The sequence below is a fragment of the Xenopus tropicalis genome, chromosome 4 (genome assembly GCF_000004195.4).
Source record: "Xenopus tropicalis strain Nigerian chromosome 4, UCB_Xtro_10.0, whole genome shotgun sequence".
NCBI classification, from domain to species: domain Eukaryota; kingdom Metazoa; phylum Chordata; class Amphibia; order Anura; family Pipidae; genus Xenopus; species Xenopus tropicalis.
Window position 1 is genome coordinate 35,485,279 of NC_030680.2, and position 23,325 is coordinate 35,508,603.

Below are 23,325 nucleotides of genomic sequence, written 5' to 3' on the forward strand. Positions count from 1 at the left end.
TCCAAATCTCTACTTCCTGGATGGTTCTTGTTTCCAGAATGTTTTTTGAAATGACACCAGAGCTGGGTGCCTTTGGCACTATCATATCCTCCTTCTGCAGTCTGTGTTGGCAGTGAGAGTTCCAGGCACACATGGTTCCAGCAGCCAGGCCGTGCCATACCAGGGAGGGGGATTTAGAAGAAGGAATTCTGGGGGACTGAATCTAGATAGGTTTTAGCAGGGAAACAGCCACCATTTCCTTTACAGGCAGAACTATTGCCCTTGCAGGCCCTTCCCACCCAAGCTGCCTTTTCCTAAAGCCCCTCCCTCTGTCATGACCTGGGTAGTGAAATAATGGTTTCATAGACATTATCTGATTTCACAAGTTAAAAGGAAGCCATGTTACTTTCACAAACCATTTCCCAACATCCCTTAGGCTCACCGTTTAATGTGACCCCCCCTTTCTCACCTTGCTCCATTGAGAAGTGGAATCTGGGACTTGAAGTTGCTCTGCTTTCCAAAGAATCTGTGTAATACCCACTATAGAAAGCAGAGGGATCCAGAGGGATCCCAGAATCCATCACTTCACAATGAAACAAAGCAAGGGAAGGGTTGCATTACACTGTGAACCTTAGGTGGGTGGGGAGCTGGTCCCTATCATGGTGTTATTTTTGGAAGTTCAGATATTTCCTATGCACTTTTTTTTAAAAAAATTTTTTTATCTCCACTTGGATGAGCCCATGGATAAAAGAAGGTTTATTTTCCCTTTATGCACAACAAATAGACAGCAGTTTGCACTTATGGGTTGTTCGGCAGATTAAAATTCAAATCATCGCTGAAATGTGATTGTCAAATACATGAAAAATGCCTGTGTGCATGAGTGTCATGGTGTCGGACTGTGCATTTGCTGTTGGGAGATCATAGCAAGCACTGCAGCAGCTCCCACAAATATGCAGAAATAGGAGGAGCAGCCTTGAGCTTTCCCTACCATTTCTGCCTAAAACTAATGCCCTACTGAGTGATTAGTCTCCTGCCATAAATCTCTGCTACTGGCAACAAAGTGAATCACTGGTGGAAAGGCAAATGTGTTGGTTAGTTTTTCTGATGTTGTGCAAAATTTCCTACTGCAGGCAACTTTGCGTGCCCGCAGTGACCTGAAATTGTCTTGAGAGGAAACTTTGGGCGTCTGCGGGACATTGCAGCGACGCATATGCCATCCCACCAGTGATTTACATTCTAGTTGGTGGGATGGCATTGCGAGAAGATTAATCTAGAACAGTGCTGTCCAACTGGCAGGTGGCCCGCGACCCCCCTTTTGTGGCTGCTTTGATGGCTTACTCTTGTGTAAGCTTTAAATGGTATCAGTACTGTGATTAACTGCCCCCCCTGAATTGCTCACACCTCAGGCTCAGGCTGTAATCACCCACATTGTTCCCCTGTTCACACCTCAGACAAGACTGTAGGAGCAGTAGAAACCCACAAATAATCCCTGCACACTACAAAAAGAACATATACTGAGGTGGTACTGCAATTAAAAAGTTTTTTAATATATAGTTATTGTACAGACTGTAGGAGCAGTGCCAGCATTGGGTCACTGTATGCTGCCTGTGTGTGCCAGGGCAAGCAGAGTATGGCACATACAGGCAGCATAGGGCAGGCAGAGTATGGCACACACAGGCAGGGTAGGGAAGGCAGAGTATGGCACACACAGGCAGGGCAGGGAAGGCAGAGTATGGCACACACAGGGAGGGCAGGGAAGGCAGAGTATGGCACACACAGGCAGGGTAGGGAAGGCAGAGTATGGCACACACAGGCAGGGCAGGGAAGGCAGAGTATGGCACACACAGGCAGGGTAGGGCAGGCAGAGAATGGCAGGTTTTTGCTGTACTACAACCATTAATATGGGTATGGTCATGTGATAACATGGGTGTGGTTTCAAAAAGGGGAGTGGTCAAAACTGGCTTCCATTATCGCCCTCCACCATGTAGGTCGGAAAAATTCCAGCCCTCGGTACCACAGAAGTTGGACAGCACTGATCTAGAAGATTAGGCGACTAATCTCCCCATGTACCACTGCCCTAACCAGTGCAGAGAATATAAAAAAAGGCTCAGTAGCAATTACATTTGCAGATAACTTTAATTAGGGTGAAAACACACTAGCAGCTACTTGTCATGGCTACTAAAAGAAACAATGCTGATCATTTACTGACAATTGTCACTATGTGTGTATAACTTTATTTATAAAGCGCCACAAGGGTACACAGCGCTGTACAATCTTAGGGCTCTGGCACATGGGGAGATTAGTTGCCTGCGACAAAACTCCCTGTTTGCGGGCGACTAATCTCCCCGGATTGCCATCCCACCGACGAAAATGTAAATCGCTGGTGGGATGGCATATGTGGCGGTGTGATTTCAGTGAAATCGCGCAAGTTGCCTCAAAATTATGCACAGGGAGGACAAGTGTTATAATAAATACAATAAATAAGTATAAATACACAGGGAGTAAGTACCATGTGGTATGAGACAGTAGGAAGGAGCTTAAAATCTAAGTTTTGGCAGAGGCAATTCTTGGTATTGTCTATGGCAGGGTATTTTCTGGCGTTTAGTAGCCGTGAAAGTGTAGCTGCTACTAGTACTTTCATGTGTCTTCACCCTTAAACCAATTGTTTAATGAACGTCGGCACATAGAATTACATTTTCTTAGGAAAAGAGGTGATTAATGATCACAGACGCAGGGTGGGAATTCCTCTCGCAGACGCAGGGTGGGAATGTTATCCATGTACTGGTCTTATCAGCAGATCTTATTTACAATAGACTTGGCACTGACTGGGCTTCCAGTGCACGATGATGCCATTATGTACCAGGTACAATATCAGATAACTGTGGGTTGCGGCTACACAAGCTTACAGCTGCTGAATTTCCTGAGTAGGAGGATGGTTGCCACACTGCTTCTAACTTCTAATCATGTGGTTTGCATTTACTAAACACTCTGTTTCTGCTTTGCAAGGAGCAGCCAATGACACATTTATTCCTAAATCAAAGAGTGTATTTGGCTAGCTGTTGGACTGTTCCCAGGAGGCTCACTCCCCTGTGGGGTATGAATATCACACGTTGTCATGTACTGCTTAGCAACTGCCATTAGAGACTGAGGGAGAGGGGACTGTCACCAACAGTGAGAACTGTAAACATGATGCGGACCTGTCTGGCACCTCTGGCACAGGAACGGCCACTTCAATTGGAACTGAGCTGTAAGCTTGGAGACAAATGTCTGACATGTGTAGGTCTATAATTGTATAGTTTGGTTTGAGGGTTTCATACTTTCTCCTTATTCACAAACAGAAATCCACCTAAATTCTAACTCAACTGCCACTTTTCATTTTTTGGTGAAAGACAGTTTTACAGACACTTTTGTGAATATGTTGTTAGAACAACAACAAAAAAAAAAGCAAAAATTACATTTTAAAGGAAAACTACCCTCAAACAATGTTTGTATTTCTTGGTTTCTATATAAACCAGGTGACCCAGACCCGATCCCTGCAGGGCGCTCCACCGGTCTCCCTCCCCCGACGCCCTTCAGGTAAGTTTAATTTAGGTATGCTCAGGGAGGGGGTTGGACTGGTGTTGGGAGTCAGGGGCCCCTGAGGCAGGAGCCCTGGTGGGCCCTGCACTCCCCAGTCCGACCCTGCCCCTACCCAACATGTGACTGACACTTGCCCAAACTTATCTGTGCCCCCATAGCATTTCCGGGAGTAGAGCTGCTCAGCAGTGTTGGCCCCCACCTTTAGCTGTATCACTTCTCTTGCCAACATCCATCTTGCTGATGAGCAAGCAGCACATACACACTAGAGGCCAAACTGTGGAAATTGGGCTACTTCACATGTTCCTAGTTGAAATCTATGATGGGAATTGAAGTCACATGGCCAAAGACGGTGATGTGGCTCTTCACATTCCGGATGTACAATGGGTCACAGTTCAGTTGGTACAAGCATAGCTGATGTGGTCAGTGTCGGACTGAGACCTTAGGGGTCCACCACAAAACCATAGACCTACTTTCCAAACTATTTTTCCTTCTTTTCTCACCCAACCTTATTCTCCTAATCTCTTTTATTTACATGCTAGCATCTATTCTTCCATCTATTTCTCCTATTCAGAAGTAGGAAATGACCATGAAACAGGCCAAATAGTCAGAGGCAGTACGGCCCACTGACACCTGGGCCCACCGGGAGTTCTCCTGGTATCCCTGTGGGCCAGTCCGACACTGGATGTGGTTGAGGAGGGAGGATGAAGGATCTGTGCACTGGCATGAAAACATTTCCAGGTTTTACTTAAACAGGAGATAATACCTACTGGATATAATAACTCATGTGGTGCTGCATTCATGAACTGAGGAATGAGAAAATAACTGAACTTGTACTGTATAAAGCACATGTTCTCCCATATTGGCCTTTAAGTGAGGAAGGCACACTCTTTTGTGACAGGCTGAATCATTAGTACGAGGCACAGGTACAGCTGAGAGACGCCCAATGGCAGACTGACAGGATAAGAAAGAGTTAGAGGCAAATTCACAAAAAAATGTGTGTAAAATGTAGACAAAATCTAAATTGTCTGTTTAAACGACAAATTACCAAAAGTTGAGATTAAAGTGGTAAATCTGACAAATCTATCTCCTCTTTTATTTTGTCTCATTATCACCACTTTAATGAATTTCCCCTCTATTGTAATACAGCAGATATATTTGTCTGCAAAGCTTACACATTTAACCTAGTCCATGGGAATGTGACTGCGCAGAACCTCCATTTGGGTGACTGGCTATTGGGCTCCCTCACTTGCCAGCACAGTGCAGTTGTGCTCTATACAGTAGCATGGGAAAATAAGCCAGTGCCACATAAATCATAAAGGATAATCATGGGAAAGTAAACCTGCTTTACCCTTTATATGGGACTCTGTATGTCAGGGGTGCCCAGACTTTTCCCCCCGGCAATCTACTTTGGCTCCTTCCCGTGTACGTACGCATTTCCCGGCTTAGACCAGAAATCCACGGGGGATCAACTGGTGGACCGTGATCGACAGTGCAAAGAACTGTCACCTACAAGTACATTACAGAGATTTCCATGCTCACAGCACCTCACTTACCTTTTATGACTGAACCACCCTTTTCATCCTGCCGCCATCTACTTCCAACCATAATCATGTCAACTAAAGCATATTTAACTCTTTCCTTTGGCAGTCATATTATCCCAAGCCGGTTAATATATACACACATATATATATATATATATATATATATATTTTTTTTTTTAAGATACAGCATTTTCCAAGAATCTGTTCTATGAATATCACACATATATCATTTGATGGGTTCTGAGCTGGAGATACAATTATAATTGCATGCTACAATATACTAGAAACCCACTGCAACTCTGCAACCCACTGCTTGTTATCATGTAATTATGCCTTTCCTAAAATAAACCATTTGGGGTAGGCTTACTACCTGCCATAAAGCAACACAGGACTATTGTTATTTACTGTTAGTCCCATATACTCTGCTGGGATACAAACTTCTGATGGAATCTCCATGTCATATTTCTTTTTCTTTATTAAACCACTGTATCACAACTCTGATCCTACCTCAAACCACATAAAGAAATGTGATTTTAGTATGTCGGAAAGTCATTCACCTTTTCAATTAACTTTTAGTATGATGTAGAGAGATTCTGATACAATTTGCAATTGGTCTTCATTTTTTATTATTTGCGGTTATTGAATTATTTAGCTCTTTGTTGAGCAGATCTCCAGTTTGGAATCTGAAAGCTGGAAAGAGTCAGAAGAAGGCAAATCATTCAAATAGTATACAAAATAAAAAATGAAGACCAATTGGAAAGTTGCTAAAAATGGGTCATTCTATAACATCCTAAAATAATATTTACGTGATTGGCTGCCAAGGACCTGTCGGAACAGGCGGAGCATCATGGCGCTGTGTTCTGATCCATGCTGCGCACTGTGTTGCCTGACAAGGCCCCCTGCAGGCACATGAGCTGTGTATGTTTCTGTGTAACAGGGCCAAGTATATGGGTTCACCTGCACATTCTCCATTTTTGCTCTGACACAAACCTTGCATGAAATCAGTGTTGTTTTCCCACTTATTTTGTGATGGTGGCATGCCTGTTCATAATGTCTAATTTGCTAAAAACTTGTATTTGTATCTACTTTCAGCAAAAAAACCTATACAAGATGGAAGTGTGGGGCAGGCGGAAAGGTTCTGTGGCAAGACCAAGGCAGGATCAGTACATACGATTCACCCTAAAATATAATTTATAGTAAAATAAAATAGCAACTATAGAATTAGTGCAATGTCCCTTTAATGGTAGATAAAGGTTAGTGATGTCAGTACTGCCAACCTTGTGCTTTTGCCAGAGGTTATCTGGGCTGCTACTTGGTCTTTAAAGGGATTCTGTCATTATTTGTATGGTGAACTTTTTATTTCTAAATTACACTGTTTACATAGCAAATTATTCACTCTACCATTTAATATTTTATTCTTGAACCAACAAATGTATTTTTAGCTGTAATATTGGTGTGTAGGCGCCATCTCAGCGCATTGTGCCTGAGTCTGAGCTTTCAGAAGGAGCCAGCGCTACACATTAGAACTGCTTTCAGGTGACCTATTGTTTCTCCTACTCCCATGTAACTGGAGGAGTCCCAAGCCGGACTTGGATTTCTTACTATTGAGTGCTATTCTGATACCTACTGGGAGCTTGCTCCCTTCCCATTGTTCTGCTGATCGGCTGCTGGGAGGGGGGTGATATCACTCCAACTTGTAGCTCAGCAGTAAAGTGTGACTGAAGTTTATCAGAGCACAGGTCACATGGCTCAGAAATGAAGAATATGGCTAGCCCCATGTTAAAGGAGAAAGAAAGGCAAAGTCACTTGGGGGTGCCAAAATGTTAGGCACCCCCAAGTGAGTTTAATCGCTGACCTCGTACCCCGGGCTGGTGCCCCTGTATGGAGAAAACAACACCAGCCTGGGGTAGCTGTAGCGCAGCGCTTCTTCCTTCCTTTCTGAAAATGCCAGCGGTCGGCGCATGCGCAGTAGAGTTAAAAGCCAACTTTTCTGTTAAAAGTTCGGCTTTTTACTCTACTGCGCATGTGCACACAGGGAACCCGGAAGGAAGAAGCAATCGCTGCTACCCCGGGCTGGTGCAGTTTTCTCCTAACAGGGATACCAGCCCGGGGTACGGGGTAAGCGATTAAAGTCACTTGGGGGTGCCTAACATTTTGGCACCCCCAAGTGACTTAAGCCTTTCTTTCTGAAATCTGAAAAACAGATTTCAATGCAGGATTCTGCTGGAGAAGCTCTAGTAACTGATGCATTTCGGGGAAAAAAAACATGTTTTCCCATGACAGTATTCCTTCAAAGGAGACATATAGGATAAGTGACCCCTTTTTAGGAGCTCCCTATAGATCACCACTGGTCCTTGTTTGTATCCCTGCCAGAAGCACAGTAGGAGGGGGATAGCCAATCACAGCCCTGCAGTCACACAAGCAAGGCTTCAGTTCCCTGTCAGGTTAACCTAGCTGTCGATTGGTACCTATTCTACAGCACTGTGTGCTGCCAGCCCCCTGCACGACCTGGGAAAAGGAGGTAGCAGGAAGTGGTAGAGATGGGCGGTATTTAGATGTATGGCCAGCCTAGTACTGCTGTGTGCTCCCTTTGCCTAGACATTGCATTAGAGACCTCACTGTCTTTCATAATAACCAACTCCAACACAAAGTTGCATGTAGAAAGACAGATGCTCAGAGAGGGAGAGTGAAGAATAAAGTAAAGAGCATACTGAGCAGAACAGCCTGTAGTTTTTTTTGCTGTAGCTCCATAAACAATGCACTGTGTCAGCCTGTGTGAAGCTACACGGAGCGCATATAGCAGTGGAAACACAAAAGTATGCATATGTATCCCGGTATCTGCTCAGTGTAGCTCCACATAGACCAACACTGTAGCTCCATTGCCAGGCAGAGCAAGGGCCTCATGATGGCACATCCGCTTTTCTCTCTCTGTGCCCCTGAATAACTACTAAATTGAGAAAGAGGCGTTAATGTATTATATTTATAAAGTTCCTTATTTCCATGAGAGAAAGCATATATTACAGTAAATATTAATTTTTGCAGTAGCTCATGTTTTAAGGTAGAAGCCCTTTTCTTAAACACAAGTGCTATTATCCAGAAACCCATGTCTACACCTTGAGGGAAAGAGACTACTAAGCAGCACATTCTCCTCAGGCTAATGGCACACGGGGAGATTAGTCACCCACAGTCGCATCTCAGCTACCACAGGCGATTAATCTCCCCGAACTGCCTAAAGTGGAATTGCCAGCGGGAAGGTATATGTGGCCGGGAAAAGGCCTATGCATTGCTTAAGTTTTCCAAAGTCACAGTATGTTTCGTCCTTTGGAAAAATGAAACAATGCATAGGCCTTTCCACCAGCGATTCCCTTTGTTGCTGGTGGAAAGGCATTTTTGCGGTATCAGAGATCTATCATGGGGCGACTAAATCACTCTGTGGGAAATTAGCCCAAGGCTGATGCCACACAGGGCTGCAGATATCAGCACTTCCACTAGCATCAGCCTCCTACCTTGCCTGCACCTGGGTCAGCACAATGGATCCGGGTACAGGCATGGTACAAAGTTGATGCCAGCTGTGGGGCTGATTCTTGGGCTGTGTTTTTCTTCAGAACGGCTCTCTCCTCTTCCACTTCCTGCTATGAAGTGAAAGCATTTTTACTGTTATACATTATTTAGTGCAAGATATTTCATAAATAAATATAGGCTATAATAGACCAGATGTTGATCGGGCAGATTTGATTTTCAGGTTAATTCTGACTATTAAGTGGTGGTTCACCTTTAAATTAACTTTAAGTAAACTATAGACTGCCCTATTTCTAAAGAGTTTGCAATTGGTTTTTTTCCAAATTCAAAACTGGAGAGTTGCTGCACAAAAGGCTAAATAACTAACAAAAATAAAAATAAAAAAACAATTGCAAATTGTCTCAGAATATCAATGTCTTTAACTTGCCCAGCACACAGGGTATTTGTGTAGCATTTATGTTTCTATGTAAGCCTAGGGAGTCTCATGAGTTGGTGCATACTACCAACTGCAAAAAGGTTGTGTACTGACCATCCTACCACCATACCAGCTGTTTGGGGTCAATTAGATGCTTCTAGAAAGGTAACAACAAAATAAGCAAGGCCACAATAGTAGAAAATAAATGGTGTTTTTGAACAAATTTGAAGCAAAATGACATAACATTAAGCAACCTTGTGTTTAGGCTAAATAGTATCTCAAAGGAAGGGAAAACATGCAAGTGTTTATTGAAATTGTTATCCCATCAAACTCTTTGCTCCGGTACCTGTAGCAAACCATTAATTCAGGAACATGAGTCTTTGGGATGAAGCCGGGAATGTAACTCTAATGGTTATTAATGAAACCATAGAAGTAGTGTGTGTGTGTGTTTATTGGGTACAAGGTGACACACTGTCTCCCCTCACAGCACAAATACTGGTCCCTAAACAGAAGGCTGGCATGGCCTCATATTTATAAATCAGATCGACGTTCTATCTTCACTAACTCCACTTCAAAGATCAGAGTGGCGCCTCCTATAGGGAGAAAAGAAAAGAAGAATTTAGAGAGAGGCCACAGAGCAGCAGCAGAGAGTAGGAATTACAGAAGCAAATCTTATACCTGGAATTTTCGGGGGTGCTCCCCTATCTCCATAACCTGAAATTCAAATAAAGGACAGTTACTTATGTACCGCATTACCCCCCACCCCCACTCCTCTTTTCCTTACTGAAAGGATCCTTACCCAATTCTGAAGGTATTACCAGCTTCCTCTTCTCTCCCTCACACATTCTGACAAATAAAGGAGAAATTGTTATATGCAAGGGTTCCGCTAACAAAAAGTACGAAACATAACCAGATCTGTGGAGTCAAAAGCAATTTTGGTTTCCTGGAGTCAAAGTCTGCATAAATGTACCAACTCTTAATAAATTTAAATTGTAATGAAAAAAAATACAAACTATTACAAAGTCCTATTTCCCAGATAATAGTCACAATAAAGCACTTCTCTGCTGTAAGAAGAAAACCCAGTGCATAGTTGTTTCACTAGTCAGAAGTCCTGCTGAACTATTATAGCTATTATAAACTTTAGGTTTACGGATTGTTTGTAGTTTCTTAAATAAATAAACTACAAAGCCACAATGGCATAGGGTAAGTTATAGATTTAGACCCATACTTTAAGAGTATTCTCATTCACAGTGCCAGGCTTGGATGGCCAATAGGGTAGTGTGTTAGCTACCTAGCCACTTTGGTTTGTTCACAAACCAAACTGGCTAGGACACCCTCTTCAAAGCTTTAACAATGCAGAGCTTTGGCAGTGATAAAATGCCTTGTATGCGGTGTTCTTTCAATCAACATGGAACGATTACATTAGTATATTATAAGAACAGTAACAAAAAAATGAAATTCTTTTAAAATAATTAAAATATAATGTTTCCCTGCACTGGTAAAAGTTTCATGTTTGCTTCAGAAAGTCTTCTATAGTTGTACAGCCGTTGGAGCAGCCATTCAAGCTGGAAAAAGGAGAAAAGGCACAGGTTACATAGCAGATAACAGATACACTCTGAAGAATACAATGGGAATCTACACAGTTTATCTGTTTCTGCTATGTAACGTGTTCCTTTTTTCCAGTTTGAATAGCTACCGCCATGGCTACACAGCAGCTTTGTTTAGGGATTTGAAGAAAACACACAACTTTAACCAGAGCAGGGCAAAAGAACATAATACAGTATATTATTTATTTTTATACTCTTTCATCTTTTGGTGTTACTGTTCCTTTAAAAACAGAGGAGTTGGGGGTACCAACTCATAGTCAAAAGGATTTACCAATTTCACAGCCCTGAACACCAAAGGATGGCACAAACAAACATTAAGCAGGATGAAAAGCTCCCTTGGACAAGGCAATGAAGCTGTTATTGGCCCAATGGAATCACAAAAATAAACTAAACAGAAACAAGATAGAACTTGATTTTTTCAGCACATTGTGGAGGGGACCTGTGCTCAGCTCAAACCACAAGATGACAAATAACTAGAGACACGATGACTAACACTGTGGCTTGTAAAAAGTTGCACTTCCACAGAAAGTCAACAAAATGGAACTTGGCTATATGACAAGGAGAACTATATGCTCTAAACCATAACATAACTCACAATGTATATTCTAATAAGGGACCTATTAAAGAACATTACCAAATTTCCATGTACATATGAGTAAATACTGCCTTTCTACATCATTTACCCTAAATCACCATTTTGTGTTTTCGGCCCTCACCAATACTAAGGGGCCCATTTATCAATGTACGATTGAGTCCAAATACAAAAAATTTGTATTTTTTCTAAGTTTTAGAACTGTGCGTATTTTCTGTGAGTTTTTGGTAATTTGCGTGACTTTCGTACTTTGCGCGTCAATTTGTGTGCAACAAAATTGTATTTGTCGCAGAGAGTATGAAAGTTTTGATTCATTCAAGCTTCAGTATCGTGACTTTCTTATGGCCAGGTTGGAGCTGCAGAGTGCCATTGAGTCCTTTGGAAAGCTTCCCACATCATGCACTGAAGTGTCAGAAAGGGTTTTGTGCCGTTTACGATAGTTGGGATACGAAAATTTTGTGACTATCGAATATTATAGATTGCTAGTTCTATTCTAGAAACATGCAAGCTAACAAGCTATTGAGTATTTTATTTATGACCAGTGTAGGGATGCACTAAATCCACTATTTTCAGATTCTGCCGAATCCTTTGTAACAGATTCGGCCCAATACCAAGCCAGATCCTTATTTGCATATGCAAATTAGGACATGGAAGGGTTAAAGAGCACTGCACGCAGCAAAAGAATTTCTTACGTATTTATGTGACAAAAAGTCACGTGATTTTAAGGATTTGGATTTGCTTTGGCCAGGAACATGGATTATGCCGAATCCACATCCAGCTGAAAAAGGACAAATCCCAAACTGAATCCTGGATTTGGTGCATCCCTACAACTGCGTAACGGTACTATACAGTAGTGTTCTGGTGACATATGTATACCAAAAATACCATACCCAAGTAATCCTTGGTCCCAGCCCTTTATGACTTGTCCGGTACCCAGAGTGAAGGTAAACGCTTGATTCCTAGGAATGCTGCTGTCAAATTCTGTCCCGTCCTCCAGCTTCCCCTAAGAAAAAGAGTTTGACATGTTACAGAAAGTGCAGCAAATTGATGTTTGTCACCAACACAATCCAGGGCTCTGTGTGATATTTAATAGATATGTTAAAGAAACTCTACTTCTTACTAAAGCTGCACTTTGTACTAAATAATAAGCTAACAAATGCTTTTTCTTCCATGCTGTACCTTGCAATTTTACCAGACAATATACCATATATGTCAGTGTATAGGGCATCTGCAGAAGAGAATGCACTGCACCAATTTTTGGCCTGTGTTTTTTTTTTTGTTTGTTGCACCTTGGTGATCGGTCAGGTTAGAAAATTTCAGTTGAATAATGCTAATATATGTGTATGTATTATGTATCTGACAATATCCTTGGGGGCCTACAATGGATTTCGGGGACATAACTTTCATACAATTGTTGTCTGGTAATAATTAATGGTCTAAACACTGTCCAATTTATTCTTAGGACTTTAATCCTACAATTTCAATCTGAATGTTAGTTTTAGATTGTTGCATTAAAACATACAATCCAATATCCCACTCCTCCTTTAGGCTCACAGTGTAATGCAACTCCTCCACTGTTCCATTGTGACGTGATGGATTCTGAGACTTGAAACCCCTCTGCTTTTCATAATGCGTGGTGCACAGATTCTTTGAAAAGCAGAAGGATTTTATGTCCCAGAATCCATTACTTTAAAATGGAACAAGGTATTTATTTCTGATAAATAATAGTTTTGATAGTATCTGCATTTATTTTCAACATACACCTAACTGAATGAGCTCATATTAAAAAAATGGGAGTATATTTTCCCAAAAAGACAAAACATTAACTCTTGAAGGAAGAAGTTGATAATATTAACGGTTGAAGTTGTAGCATAACTTTAACCTTTTTTTTGGAATAGCAAGTTAGACTGGCATCTACAGATACAGAATCAGTTGTATCAGAAATGAGATAGATGTAATGAAAATACATAAATCATAAATACATAAATATATAAATACATAAGATATCACGCAGGGTTAATGTGGCTATGGCAGACATGGGAAGATCCAGACAAATAAGCCCCTAACACATCACTTTTAGGGTGCTGGAGTGCAGAACAAGTGGGTGGGGGAGGAGGGTTGGGCATGGCACCAGGCTAAGTTGTATTTTGCCTTGGGTGCCAATACTACTTGGCCCAGCTCTGGCCAAAACACCCACTGCGCCACATACCCTAGTGCAACTGTGATTTTAGTACTGATGCTTTAAATAAAGGAAGTCTGGGAGTTAACTATATCTATTATATGTGGCATTTACATCCAAAAGTGCAGTGAGCAAAGTGCTATTCCGGTCCATCACCATGTTTTTTCCCCATAATGTATTCCAACGATGTTTCTGTCGCAAGAAGGCGGTGTGGCTGTTGCAGTATTATTATTATTAATGCAGCTGAGCTCGTGCTTCAGCATAAATTGGATGCAACTGCACTAAAAGTTCTCCATGTCTGGTTAACATGTACAGTACCTAGGGAACCCTGAAGATATCTCCTGTGCTACAGGGTTCCTCTGCACTCAGTTTAGAATGGGAGGTGGGACGGATTTTGTGGAAATTAGCGGGAATGCAACTGCTGTAGCAGGCGTAAATGACCCCTCATGTATCCATGGTTTGGTGATACAGGCCGAGATGCGCTGGCCTAAATAAGGCAGTTCACTAGGTTATCTTATATCCATGTTAGGACAAGTTTACAATGTCCAAGTTTAAGAAACAGTCACCCCCACTCACAACATCTCATCATTGATCAGCCCATTTTATATAAAAGAATGGAAGGCATGATAAATTATATGTAGGTGTGGAGGGTCAGAGCAAAATATGATGTAATAATACACTTTAACCACTAGATGTCTCTGGATGATATATTTTCTGTGCAGAGGAAGTTAATCTAATCCAAAGGAAGCAATTTGTAAAGTGTAAGCAAAGGATGCAAAGACATTGTGTGACATGCCAAACAATACTCGCGCCATTAGCCATGAGGAGCACAAAACCTGTAGTATTTACAGAAGTAATGAAGGATTTACAGGAGTAATAAAGGAGGCTAAATGCAGCACTGATCTGATGAAGGGTTTGCCATGCCTTGGAGTAGGGAAATGCCCCAAATGTTGAGTGCATTAAGTGTTACCTCATATTTTATTTCCTGCATTGATCATTATTGTAAATGTATATATCTCAATGTTAAATTCTAAAACATAATGGGAAATGTGTACTTATTCGTTTAGTGCACAAACTGCTAAGTTTCTATTGATGTAAAGGGAAAATATTCTACTGCACACAAACAAACACACTGATGCCCACCCTAGTCAACAGGAATTGACGGAGCAATACATGATAAATTGATGCTTTAATCAGTGATGAGCAAAACAACATAATGATCAGACAAACCTGATGCCCAATGCCTTGGCCAAACGCCCTATGGAGCTACTTTTTCACATCTACTAGCCATTTAGGCACAGATTTACTTAGGTGGGAAATCCTGAAGTATATAATTTATTATACTGCATAGTAAAATGGATGTTTACTTAAACTCTCCCTGGTCTCAGTTTCTGCACACAATTGCCACATTTTGCCTTATATCATAAAAAATCTCTCTTCATTAGCACAACAGAATAGGCTGTTTTAACCCCTCCACTGACAAGTATGGCAACTGCCACCTTACACCCCCCTCACCTCTCCCTTACTGCATAGCTTCTAACTTTAACAACTGTCGCTATCGCTAACCCCAAGCTAAAACAGCAGAGTAGTGCAGCAGCGTACCTGGCTGACGTCAGGGACAGATGAGGGGAGTCAAGGCAGTGTTAGTTAAGGGGGCTTTTATAGCCCGGGGGTATAGTTCTTCTTTAAAAAAAAAAAAAAAAAAAAAAAGAGCACCAGACAGAGGAAAAAAACTTAGCTATATGATTCACAGGGGGGTATCAAACATATTGGTACCTCCCAGTAAATCAGGGTTTACTTCTCCTTTAAAGGAGTTGTTCACCTTTGAGTTAACTTTTATTATGATGTACGGAGTAATATTCAGAGACAGTTTGGAGTTTCATCAGTATCCTGGTTGCTAGGGTCCAAATTACCTTAGCAACCAGAGAGTAACTTGAATGAAAGACAGGAATATGAAAATGGGAGGATCTAACAATAGCAACAGCATTGTAGCCTCACAGAGCAATGTTTTTTGGCCACTGAGGTCAGTTCCATTCGAAAGCTGGAAAGAGCCAAAAGAAAAAGGCAAATAATTCAAGAACTATAGAAATAATAATGAAGATCAATTGAAAAGTTGCTTAATACTGGCCATTTTACAACGTACTACCAGTAAACTAAAAGGTGAACCACCCTCGTGCTCCTGTTGGCTGAAAACTGCCCCAGCCTGGGGTACATCTGTAGGAGCACCACTAAGTGATCTTCTTCCGCTTCTTTGTTTTTCATGCTGTATGCTCATGTGCAATAAAGTGAAAAGTCAAACTAAGAATGAAGAACAGAAAGCTACAGAAACAGTTAAGCTAATAGGTCACTAAGGCTTATAGGCGCAAATGACCCAAAATGCAGTACAAACAAATCACTGCTAAGGAGTTCATATAGAATTCCAATGGAAAAACACTATGAGAAGGTGGACCAAGAGAGAACCAAACACATGTACTCACTGTATAATGCATGTGTAGTGTGTCTCCTTTCCGGGATTTAACAAGGCAATTTTCCACCCGCTTCTTCACTCCGATCTGTAGTTTCTTCCTGCCCTCACTGGCTGAGACAGAAGGCAGCAGGAACAGGACAAGGAAACACCACAGAGGTGTGAATGACATAAAATTCATATTTATGGCAGGTAGGGCTCTGACAAGTTGCAGCAAAACACAGGCCTACAAGAAAAATAAATCCAAATGGGAGAGTAAAACATACAGCTTATGATGCATTATCTGTTCATATACACATAATCATATTGGAGAGTCATTGCTTGGCCTTGAAATGGTTAAAATGGGGCCAAAATATTTACTACAAGGCCAGTGCATCATATTGCACAAAATTTTCATGACAAAAGACCACTGTGCTGACAAAAATGCTTTCCTATGTAAGGAAATCCAGTTACAGGGGCTATCATTGGCATATAGGCATTCTGGCAGCACACCCTGTACCTACACAGTGAGCACAAGCTACAATATGGTAGGTGGTTTTGTGGTACATAACTACACTCTGCTGATGTATGGCACCTCCACCTCGTTAAAGGAACAGTAACACTAAAAAATGAAAGAGCTTTAAAGTAATAAAAATATGATGCACTGTTGCCCTGCACTGGTAAAACTGGTGTGTTTGCTACAGTAACTCTACTATAATTTATATAATAAGCTGCTGTGTAGCCATGGGGGCAGCCATTCAAGCTGGAAAAAAGGAGAAAAGGCACAGGTTACATAGCAGATAACAGATAAGCTCTGTAGAATACAATAGTGTTTTATCTGTTATCTGCTATGTGCCTGTGCCTTTTCTCCTTTGAATGGCTGCCTCCATGGCTACATAGCAGCTTATTTATATAAATTATAGTAGACTTTCTGAAGTAAACACACAACTTTTACCAGTGCAGGGCAGCAGCACATTATATTTTAGTTACTTTTATACACTTTCATTTTTTGGTGTTATTGTTCCTTTAAGGGCGCTAACACACAAAAAGATTAGTTACCCCACAATTAATCTCATCTAGCGCAGTTGACTCTGAATGCTTTCCCACTGGCAATAATGTAAATTGTTGGAAAACATAAAAGTCGCTGTGGCTTTCTGACGTCGCCTTGCAAGATAACTTCAGAAAGCCATACAGATACATATGTTTCCCCCCAGCGACTCGGAGGAGATTAGTAGCCTGTGCTAGAGGCTATAGCAAGGGACTAATCTCCTGTGTCAGCACCTTTAGCGTATGATCAGCTTTAGGCTTTTGGAAGGGCCGGCCTATAGAGACAAGTAACCACCGGCGACTTTACATATCAGATACAGTTGACAAAATGACTTTGCCCAGTACAAAAGTCCTTGTAGTTGTGTGAACATTAACAGCTGCTTTGTACTTGTACAGTATAACATATGATTGCATGCAGCGGGCTCATATCTATGTATTGTACCAATAGGCACAGTAAGCGCACAGAGCAACCATTCTCTGTCATTCACTCATGAGGAAAGGCGGCCATATTACTTTCCTTACTATAACAAACACACAATCTTTATAATACAGTATCTGCAGTCTCCACATGATTTCTAGACTTTTCTAGAATGCTAACATGTGTATAAAGATTGCTTATGGCTTCCATCCGTCCCTGCCCCAGTGGAGCTTACAAACTACGTTCCCTATAACATATAAAACACACACACAAGGGGGGCTAGTCTCCCTGGGTCCGGTGGGTTTGGGTGTTTAGGGGGCCCGGCTGTGCTGCACTTACTTGGATTACCGGGCCCCCTGCTGTCAGTGAGCTGCACACTTCGGTTGCTAAAGTCCCTGCATGTTCTTTTACCTACACAGCGCTAATATCAGCCAACACTCCCACTTTTCCTAACACAGCCCGCAATCCCACAACTCTACCTACAGGTCCCGCAACTCTCTGCTATGTGCAGGCTCCTAGCTTCCTGTCTCACACAAAATCCCGCCGCCCAAATCTCATCACGCGAGACCGGCGTCACGGCTGCACGTAAGCACGTCACTTGCGTGCCTTGTGGGAGAGACGAGCACTTACACTTCAGAATTACACAGTCGGAAGCTGCTAGTAATTCGTGGTTGCTCCTCTCAAAATCTCTTTTTCCACTTCCGCACCTCCTGCGTCTGCTAATGAACGAAAAAGAAAAAAACTTCCGTATTCGTTTCTCGCCGTGTCCTCAACTACCAATTGCTATAGAAGACATTTATGTTTTCTGCCGACAGTAAACTAAAAAAAACCTTTTTTCTGGTTGCACATGGTGTCTGATGTAATCAGAGCCTTTTTTTCCCGATTTGATAAAAAAAAAGTTTTGTGCAAATTAAGCGAAATTGTCATCATTTGAGTTTTTTTTATCACACATATAATGAACATTTTCTAAGTTACAGTAATAATCTCATACAGAAAGACTTAACCATAGTAAACCATGTGTATAATATCGGGGTATTGAGTAAAGGCCCCCATACACTGACCGATTTTTTACTGTCAAACGACCGATTCCCAAACGATCCGATACTATCGTTAAGTTATCGTATAGTTGATGGTGTGCGAACTATTGTTGGCCCACTAATTGACCCGACATTATCGTCCCCAAAATCGATCGGCCAGGTTTAAAAATTTTAGTCGTTTAACGATAAAATCTGCCAGTTGGTGTGAGTGTCAGACATTTGTCTTCGAACGATTGTTCTCTGCGCATGTCAAGATTGCCAGCAGCGGAAGTCAACGAACATAAATAAATACCGCTTCCGCCACGACATTGGATCGTATGTAGATGTACGATTGTACGTATTTTACGATACTGATACGATGAAATCTTTTGTGAATTATCGTTGCCGTGGATGGCATATCGTATGGAAACCCGATCGCCATACGATCATTTGTCGATATAATCGCCTCGTGTATGGGGACCTTAAGTGACACAGATCAATCCTGGCAACCAAAATGAAAAGAAATAAAAACACATAAATCCAGTCAAAAAACAAAAGAAAATTATACCTGAAGCTATTCATAAGGTATTTATAAGTGTAAAGTTTGCGAATACACTTTCTGATCTATGCAAGTATTTTTGATAGCTAAACAATTTGTCATAAATGTTTTCAAAAATTGTACTGATTAGGGATCATTTTACTTATTGTGGAGTAAACTGAACTGTCAACTCTTTTAGGCGCTCCAGGTCCCCAGATGGTATAATTCCCCCACTTTGCTTGCTGTGCATAAGCAGTAAGTATTCAGTGATGTCACTGCGTTGCGCTGATGCACGTTATGTCACATAAAGGCTCGTCCACAATTCCCCAGAGCTGTAGCTGTCTAAAGGTGGCCATACACGTAGCAATCCAATCTTTCCTGTGACCATTGGTGGCAGGAAAGATCGTTAATTACCCCCACTGACGTTCAGGGCTGAATTGTCATATGTCGAGGTAGAAACAATAGGAATTCTACCACCACCTGCAGATTTTGTTTGGGCGCCTTCAACAGCACCTGATCAAAATCTTTTAACTCGGCCGAGGGTTGTCTTGTCGATCAGCCATACATGCAAAAAATTTCGTACAATATCATCGGTGCGTGCATGGCAGGGATCCCCAACCATTCTTACTTGTGAGCCACAGTCAAATATAAAAAGAGCAACACAAGCACCATAAAAGTTCATGGAGGAGCCAAAAAAGGGCTAAGATTGGCTATTAGGCAGCCTCTAAGCTTACAGGGGGCTTTATTTGGTAGTAAATCTTGTTTTTATTCAAAAACTTGCCCCCAAGTCAGGAATCCAAAAATAACTACCTGGTTTGGGGGGCACTGGGAGCAACATCCAAGGGGTTGGTGACATGTTGCTCACGAGCCACTGGTTGGGGATCACTGGTGTATGGCAAGCTTTAGCTGACAGCTCTTAGTGAAGTTGTCAGTTCCTGTATGAGATATATTTGATTTATTGCTTTAAATCATCATTCACTTGTGAGTGTAAGGGTTTTAATGAAAATGTCCAAGGCACAACAGGATTTAAAGAATGTTGAATCCGTACATTTAGCATCTTTGAAGTGTATGTCCACATAATGTTGTACATGTAGGTTTGTGCACTGATCTCTAGTGGACCACAATTCTTTATTCTTTACTTCTAGGGATTCTGGGTCATTCTCAGAAATAAGTCTAAGTTGCAAGTTCCCAAGTCCAAAGGCTGTCTCGTAGCCAGCATCTAGTATTCCTGGTATGTACTCTGTATTGTTGGCACTTCTCTCTGAACTATTTTTTTCCTTCTGGATGGAATTAATGTATCATTTCTTGTAGTATTCCCAGAATGTCGACTCTGTCTTATGGGGGATTTCCTGCACATTACCTAGTGGAACTCTAATTTTACGTTAGCTAGTTACTTGGTATTTATCTAGGAGATAAATACTTTCCACGTTACATACAATATGAACTAATAGGTCCTCAATAAAGACATATCAACCTTTGGCATCTTTTTGGACCTCTTTCTCCTGAAAACCTAAGTTTTTATGTAAACCATTAGCCACTCATTTGGGTTTTTTTGGTGACAAAATTTAATCAGTGGAGAAGCTTTAACCCTAAAGTGTGTTTCTTGAAGCATCACTGTCACCTTATATATATATATATCTAACCAATGTATACCTTTTCCGTTAATATAATTCCCATAACTGTAACACGGGTAAGTAGTTTTCAGCAGTATCATGCTCAACATTGGTATAGTACTTCTGTTATTTGCTTTGTGAACCCATAAGAACCATTAAGCACAACATTCTAAACAACATTGTGTACTAACTGTATATAACTCAATATAAGATCAAATAGAGTTTCTCCTTAGTCTATTAAGGCCCGAATTTGCAGTATCTTGCTAAAAACCCCTGGGGTGGGTTGTTTTGGGTGCTCCGAGTTAAGCTTTGACCAGAATTATGCATTTAAGATATTTAAACAGTTGAATCAGTGAACATATGCTTAATCTTATCCAAGCTTATTGTTAGTCTCATGCTTCTGTGCAAACTTCTTAAGTCTCATTGGCAGTGTTACTTTCAGGAGTCAACCTGTGTTTCTTCCATTTGTTTTTAGGGGTGGAGACCTTAGTACAGGGTTCTATCTATGGGAGACTTGGTGCTTACTGAACTTAAGAAAACTTCACCCAGTACATCTGTTTTGCATGCTTGCCAAAAAGCAGGTAGGTCACCCAGAGAGAAGAGCGGATAGGTTTTACCATCCTAGTTGACTTAGGGAAAACCTCAGGAAAACCTCATCTAAACACCATCCCTTTAGCTTGTAACAATCCCAGTAATGGATTCAACAATTTTGCTGGTGTGTTCCAGGATAAGTCTTGTAAAAGCAGTATTTCGGTATTCATTAAAGTCACTGAATTATTTCTCCGTGCTGTCTATAAGATTACCTTCTTAACTGGAAAATGGGTCAAACGGCAGATAATATCTCTTGGTTTCTCGCTGGGCAGTCTTTTCAGTCAGAGCTCAGTTGACTCTCTCAGTATTTAGTGTCCTGTAGATTGCTGCCTGTTGATAAATCTGGTAGGCCTCTTATATAATATTATCTAAGTCAGCTAATTGTTAGATGGTCTTCGTTTGATGTAAGTTCGCTGTGCCTCTACAGTGTTTTTTACCAGATCATATTTAGACTTAGTATCTGAGACTTTAGTTTGTAGCAAGGTGATCTCAGATTTAATGCTGGCAACTTCTTCTTTTAATGTTTTAAATTGAGATATCATCTCGGCAAAGTCAGGCTTGGCAGGTAAAGATTTATGGTAAGATAAAGTTACACTTTCAGAACTCATAGATTTGTTGCGGGACTCAGTTTAGGCACCATCTTGGGACCCTGTTGGCTGAGCTCTGGATTGTTCAGCTTGTGAAAAAGTGTTTTAAGAGGCTTTGTGAAGCCTCTATGGTATTGTTTGAGATCTTTCCCCTCTCCACTTTTATGTTTCATCCTTTTTGTTTCTTGGCTGATTGATATCAGTTTCTGGTAGCAGAGCTCTACAAGTATGCACCCTCTGTGCTCTACAGCTAGCCATGCCCCCATCTTTTTAGTTTTTTTGTACTTTGAGAGTCCCTGTATTTTTGTTTAAACAAGGGGCAGAGTAGTGGCTAATTTAGGAGTCACAATGGGTGAAATTGACCACAAGTAATCTTTTACTCTTCGTTTCCTCTGGTCCATGCTCTGATGTGTGCAGGTTTCCTGTCACACAGCAGACAGTTCTGGGGCCCCAAAGACAGGCTGGCAGGGGTTTCCCCTGTTGCATGAAGGAGTTAGACCACACAAGCTTGTCACCCATAGTTATCCATAAAAGACTTTGTTTTATTGGATTTCAGTCCAGTGTTTTAAGTGACGACAAGGACAATATTTAGGGACAACATATGGGGTAATTTATGAAAATCTAATGGGTATCAACGGTAATCTTTATTTTTTAGGCTTTTTTTTACAGTGGCGCTAAAGATTCCCAGATATTTTCTCCTGGTTGCTAATAGCAGTTGTGGGCTTCAGAAAGAGGAAAAGAAAGAGTTTATGTGCAAACTAGAGCAAAGTGAAACTGAGTCTTCTTTTTAGTTTTTTTTTTTGTACTTTGAGCCATAAACAGACTTTCACTTGAAATTCCAGTCCAGTGTTTTATGGGAAGACAATTGCAATATTTTTCACAATATGGGGTTCCCATACATTTTTTTGGTTGCCTACAGTACATGCCATCATCAGAGCCTCTTCTCCCAATTTGACCAAAAAAACCCACAAGATTTCTGTAAAGATAAAGTTTAGTGAAATTGTTAACCAGAGGCCTAACAGCAACAAATTTATAGGTCCGTCAAACAAAATGCTAAAATTTTGCTCGCTGACCTGTTACAGTCTCGTGAGATTAGAAAGCAATGTCAATCCCCATGCTATACAAAGCATGGCCACCTGGAGAGCAGGGGGAACCTGGATTGCATTGGAATGATTGAGAGGCCACTGCTGTTTGTGTCATGAAATGCTTTAGGTGTCACAGTGTGTCTGTTGTTCCATTTATGTAAAAAGGGGTGTGTTTTTTATTACTGGGCATGTTATTTTCAGGGAGTGATTACAAAGTTAGCATGGAAGTGCAGACAAGGGAATTACAGCACTTTCTTTCAACTTAATTTGCCAGTCTCCCCTTCACTGCTGAATATACTTTTCTTCCCAAAGAAGTGAGCAGCAGTCTGATTGGTCCTTATGACCAGTTCCCCAATCTGATTGCAGCGCACGTCTCTGGAAATAAATCATGTCCAGCAAGTTAAGTTAAAATGGTATGAATCCTCAAAGCAGCCTGTTCTTTACAACAATTCCTGTCTGCCAGGCAAGGATACTATAAAGCAGTGAACCCCAACCAGTGGCTCATGAGCAACATTTTGCAAATCACTCCCCTTGATGTTGCCCCCAGTGGTCTCAATGTAGGTGCCCATTTTTTAA

The 23,325-nt window shown here is 41.3% G+C and overlaps 1 protein-coding gene and 1 long non-coding RNA gene across 4 annotated transcripts; one reads left to right on the top strand and one right to left on the bottom strand.

Annotated features, from left to right (window-relative positions):
- Nucleotides 1-9,225: 9,225 nt before the first annotated feature.
- fkbp2 (FKBP prolyl isomerase 2) lies at nt 9,226-17,902 on the bottom strand. 3 transcript variants are annotated; one of them, XM_012960561.3, is made up of 6 exons: nt 17,799-17,902; nt 15,889-16,101; nt 12,123-12,235; nt 9,833-9,879; nt 9,712-9,747; nt 9,226-9,626 (listed from the first exon to the last, which is right to left on the bottom strand). In XM_012960561.3, the coding sequence occupies exons 2-6, from the start codon at nt 16,054-16,056 to the stop codon at nt 9,565-9,567; spliced, it is 426 nt and encodes a 141-aa protein (XP_012816015.1). In that variant the 5' UTR covers nt 16,057-16,101; nt 17,799-17,902; the 3' UTR covers nt 9,226-9,564. The 3 variants fall into 3 exon arrangements, with proteins under 3 accessions (XP_012816015.1, XP_012816016.1, NP_001107353.1); XM_012960562.3 differs by having other exon boundaries at nt 17,659-17,877; NM_001113881.1 differs by having other exon boundaries at nt 9,467-9,626; nt 17,803-17,845.
- Nucleotides 17,903-20,008: 2,106 nt separating this feature from the next.
- LOC116410358 lies at nt 20,009-21,269 on the top strand. Its single transcript, XR_004222323.1, has 2 exons — nt 20,009-20,104; nt 20,962-21,269. It is a non-coding gene; the product is annotated as an uncharacterized LOC116410358 (long non-coding RNA).
- Nucleotides 21,270-23,325: the final 2,056 nt, after the last annotated feature.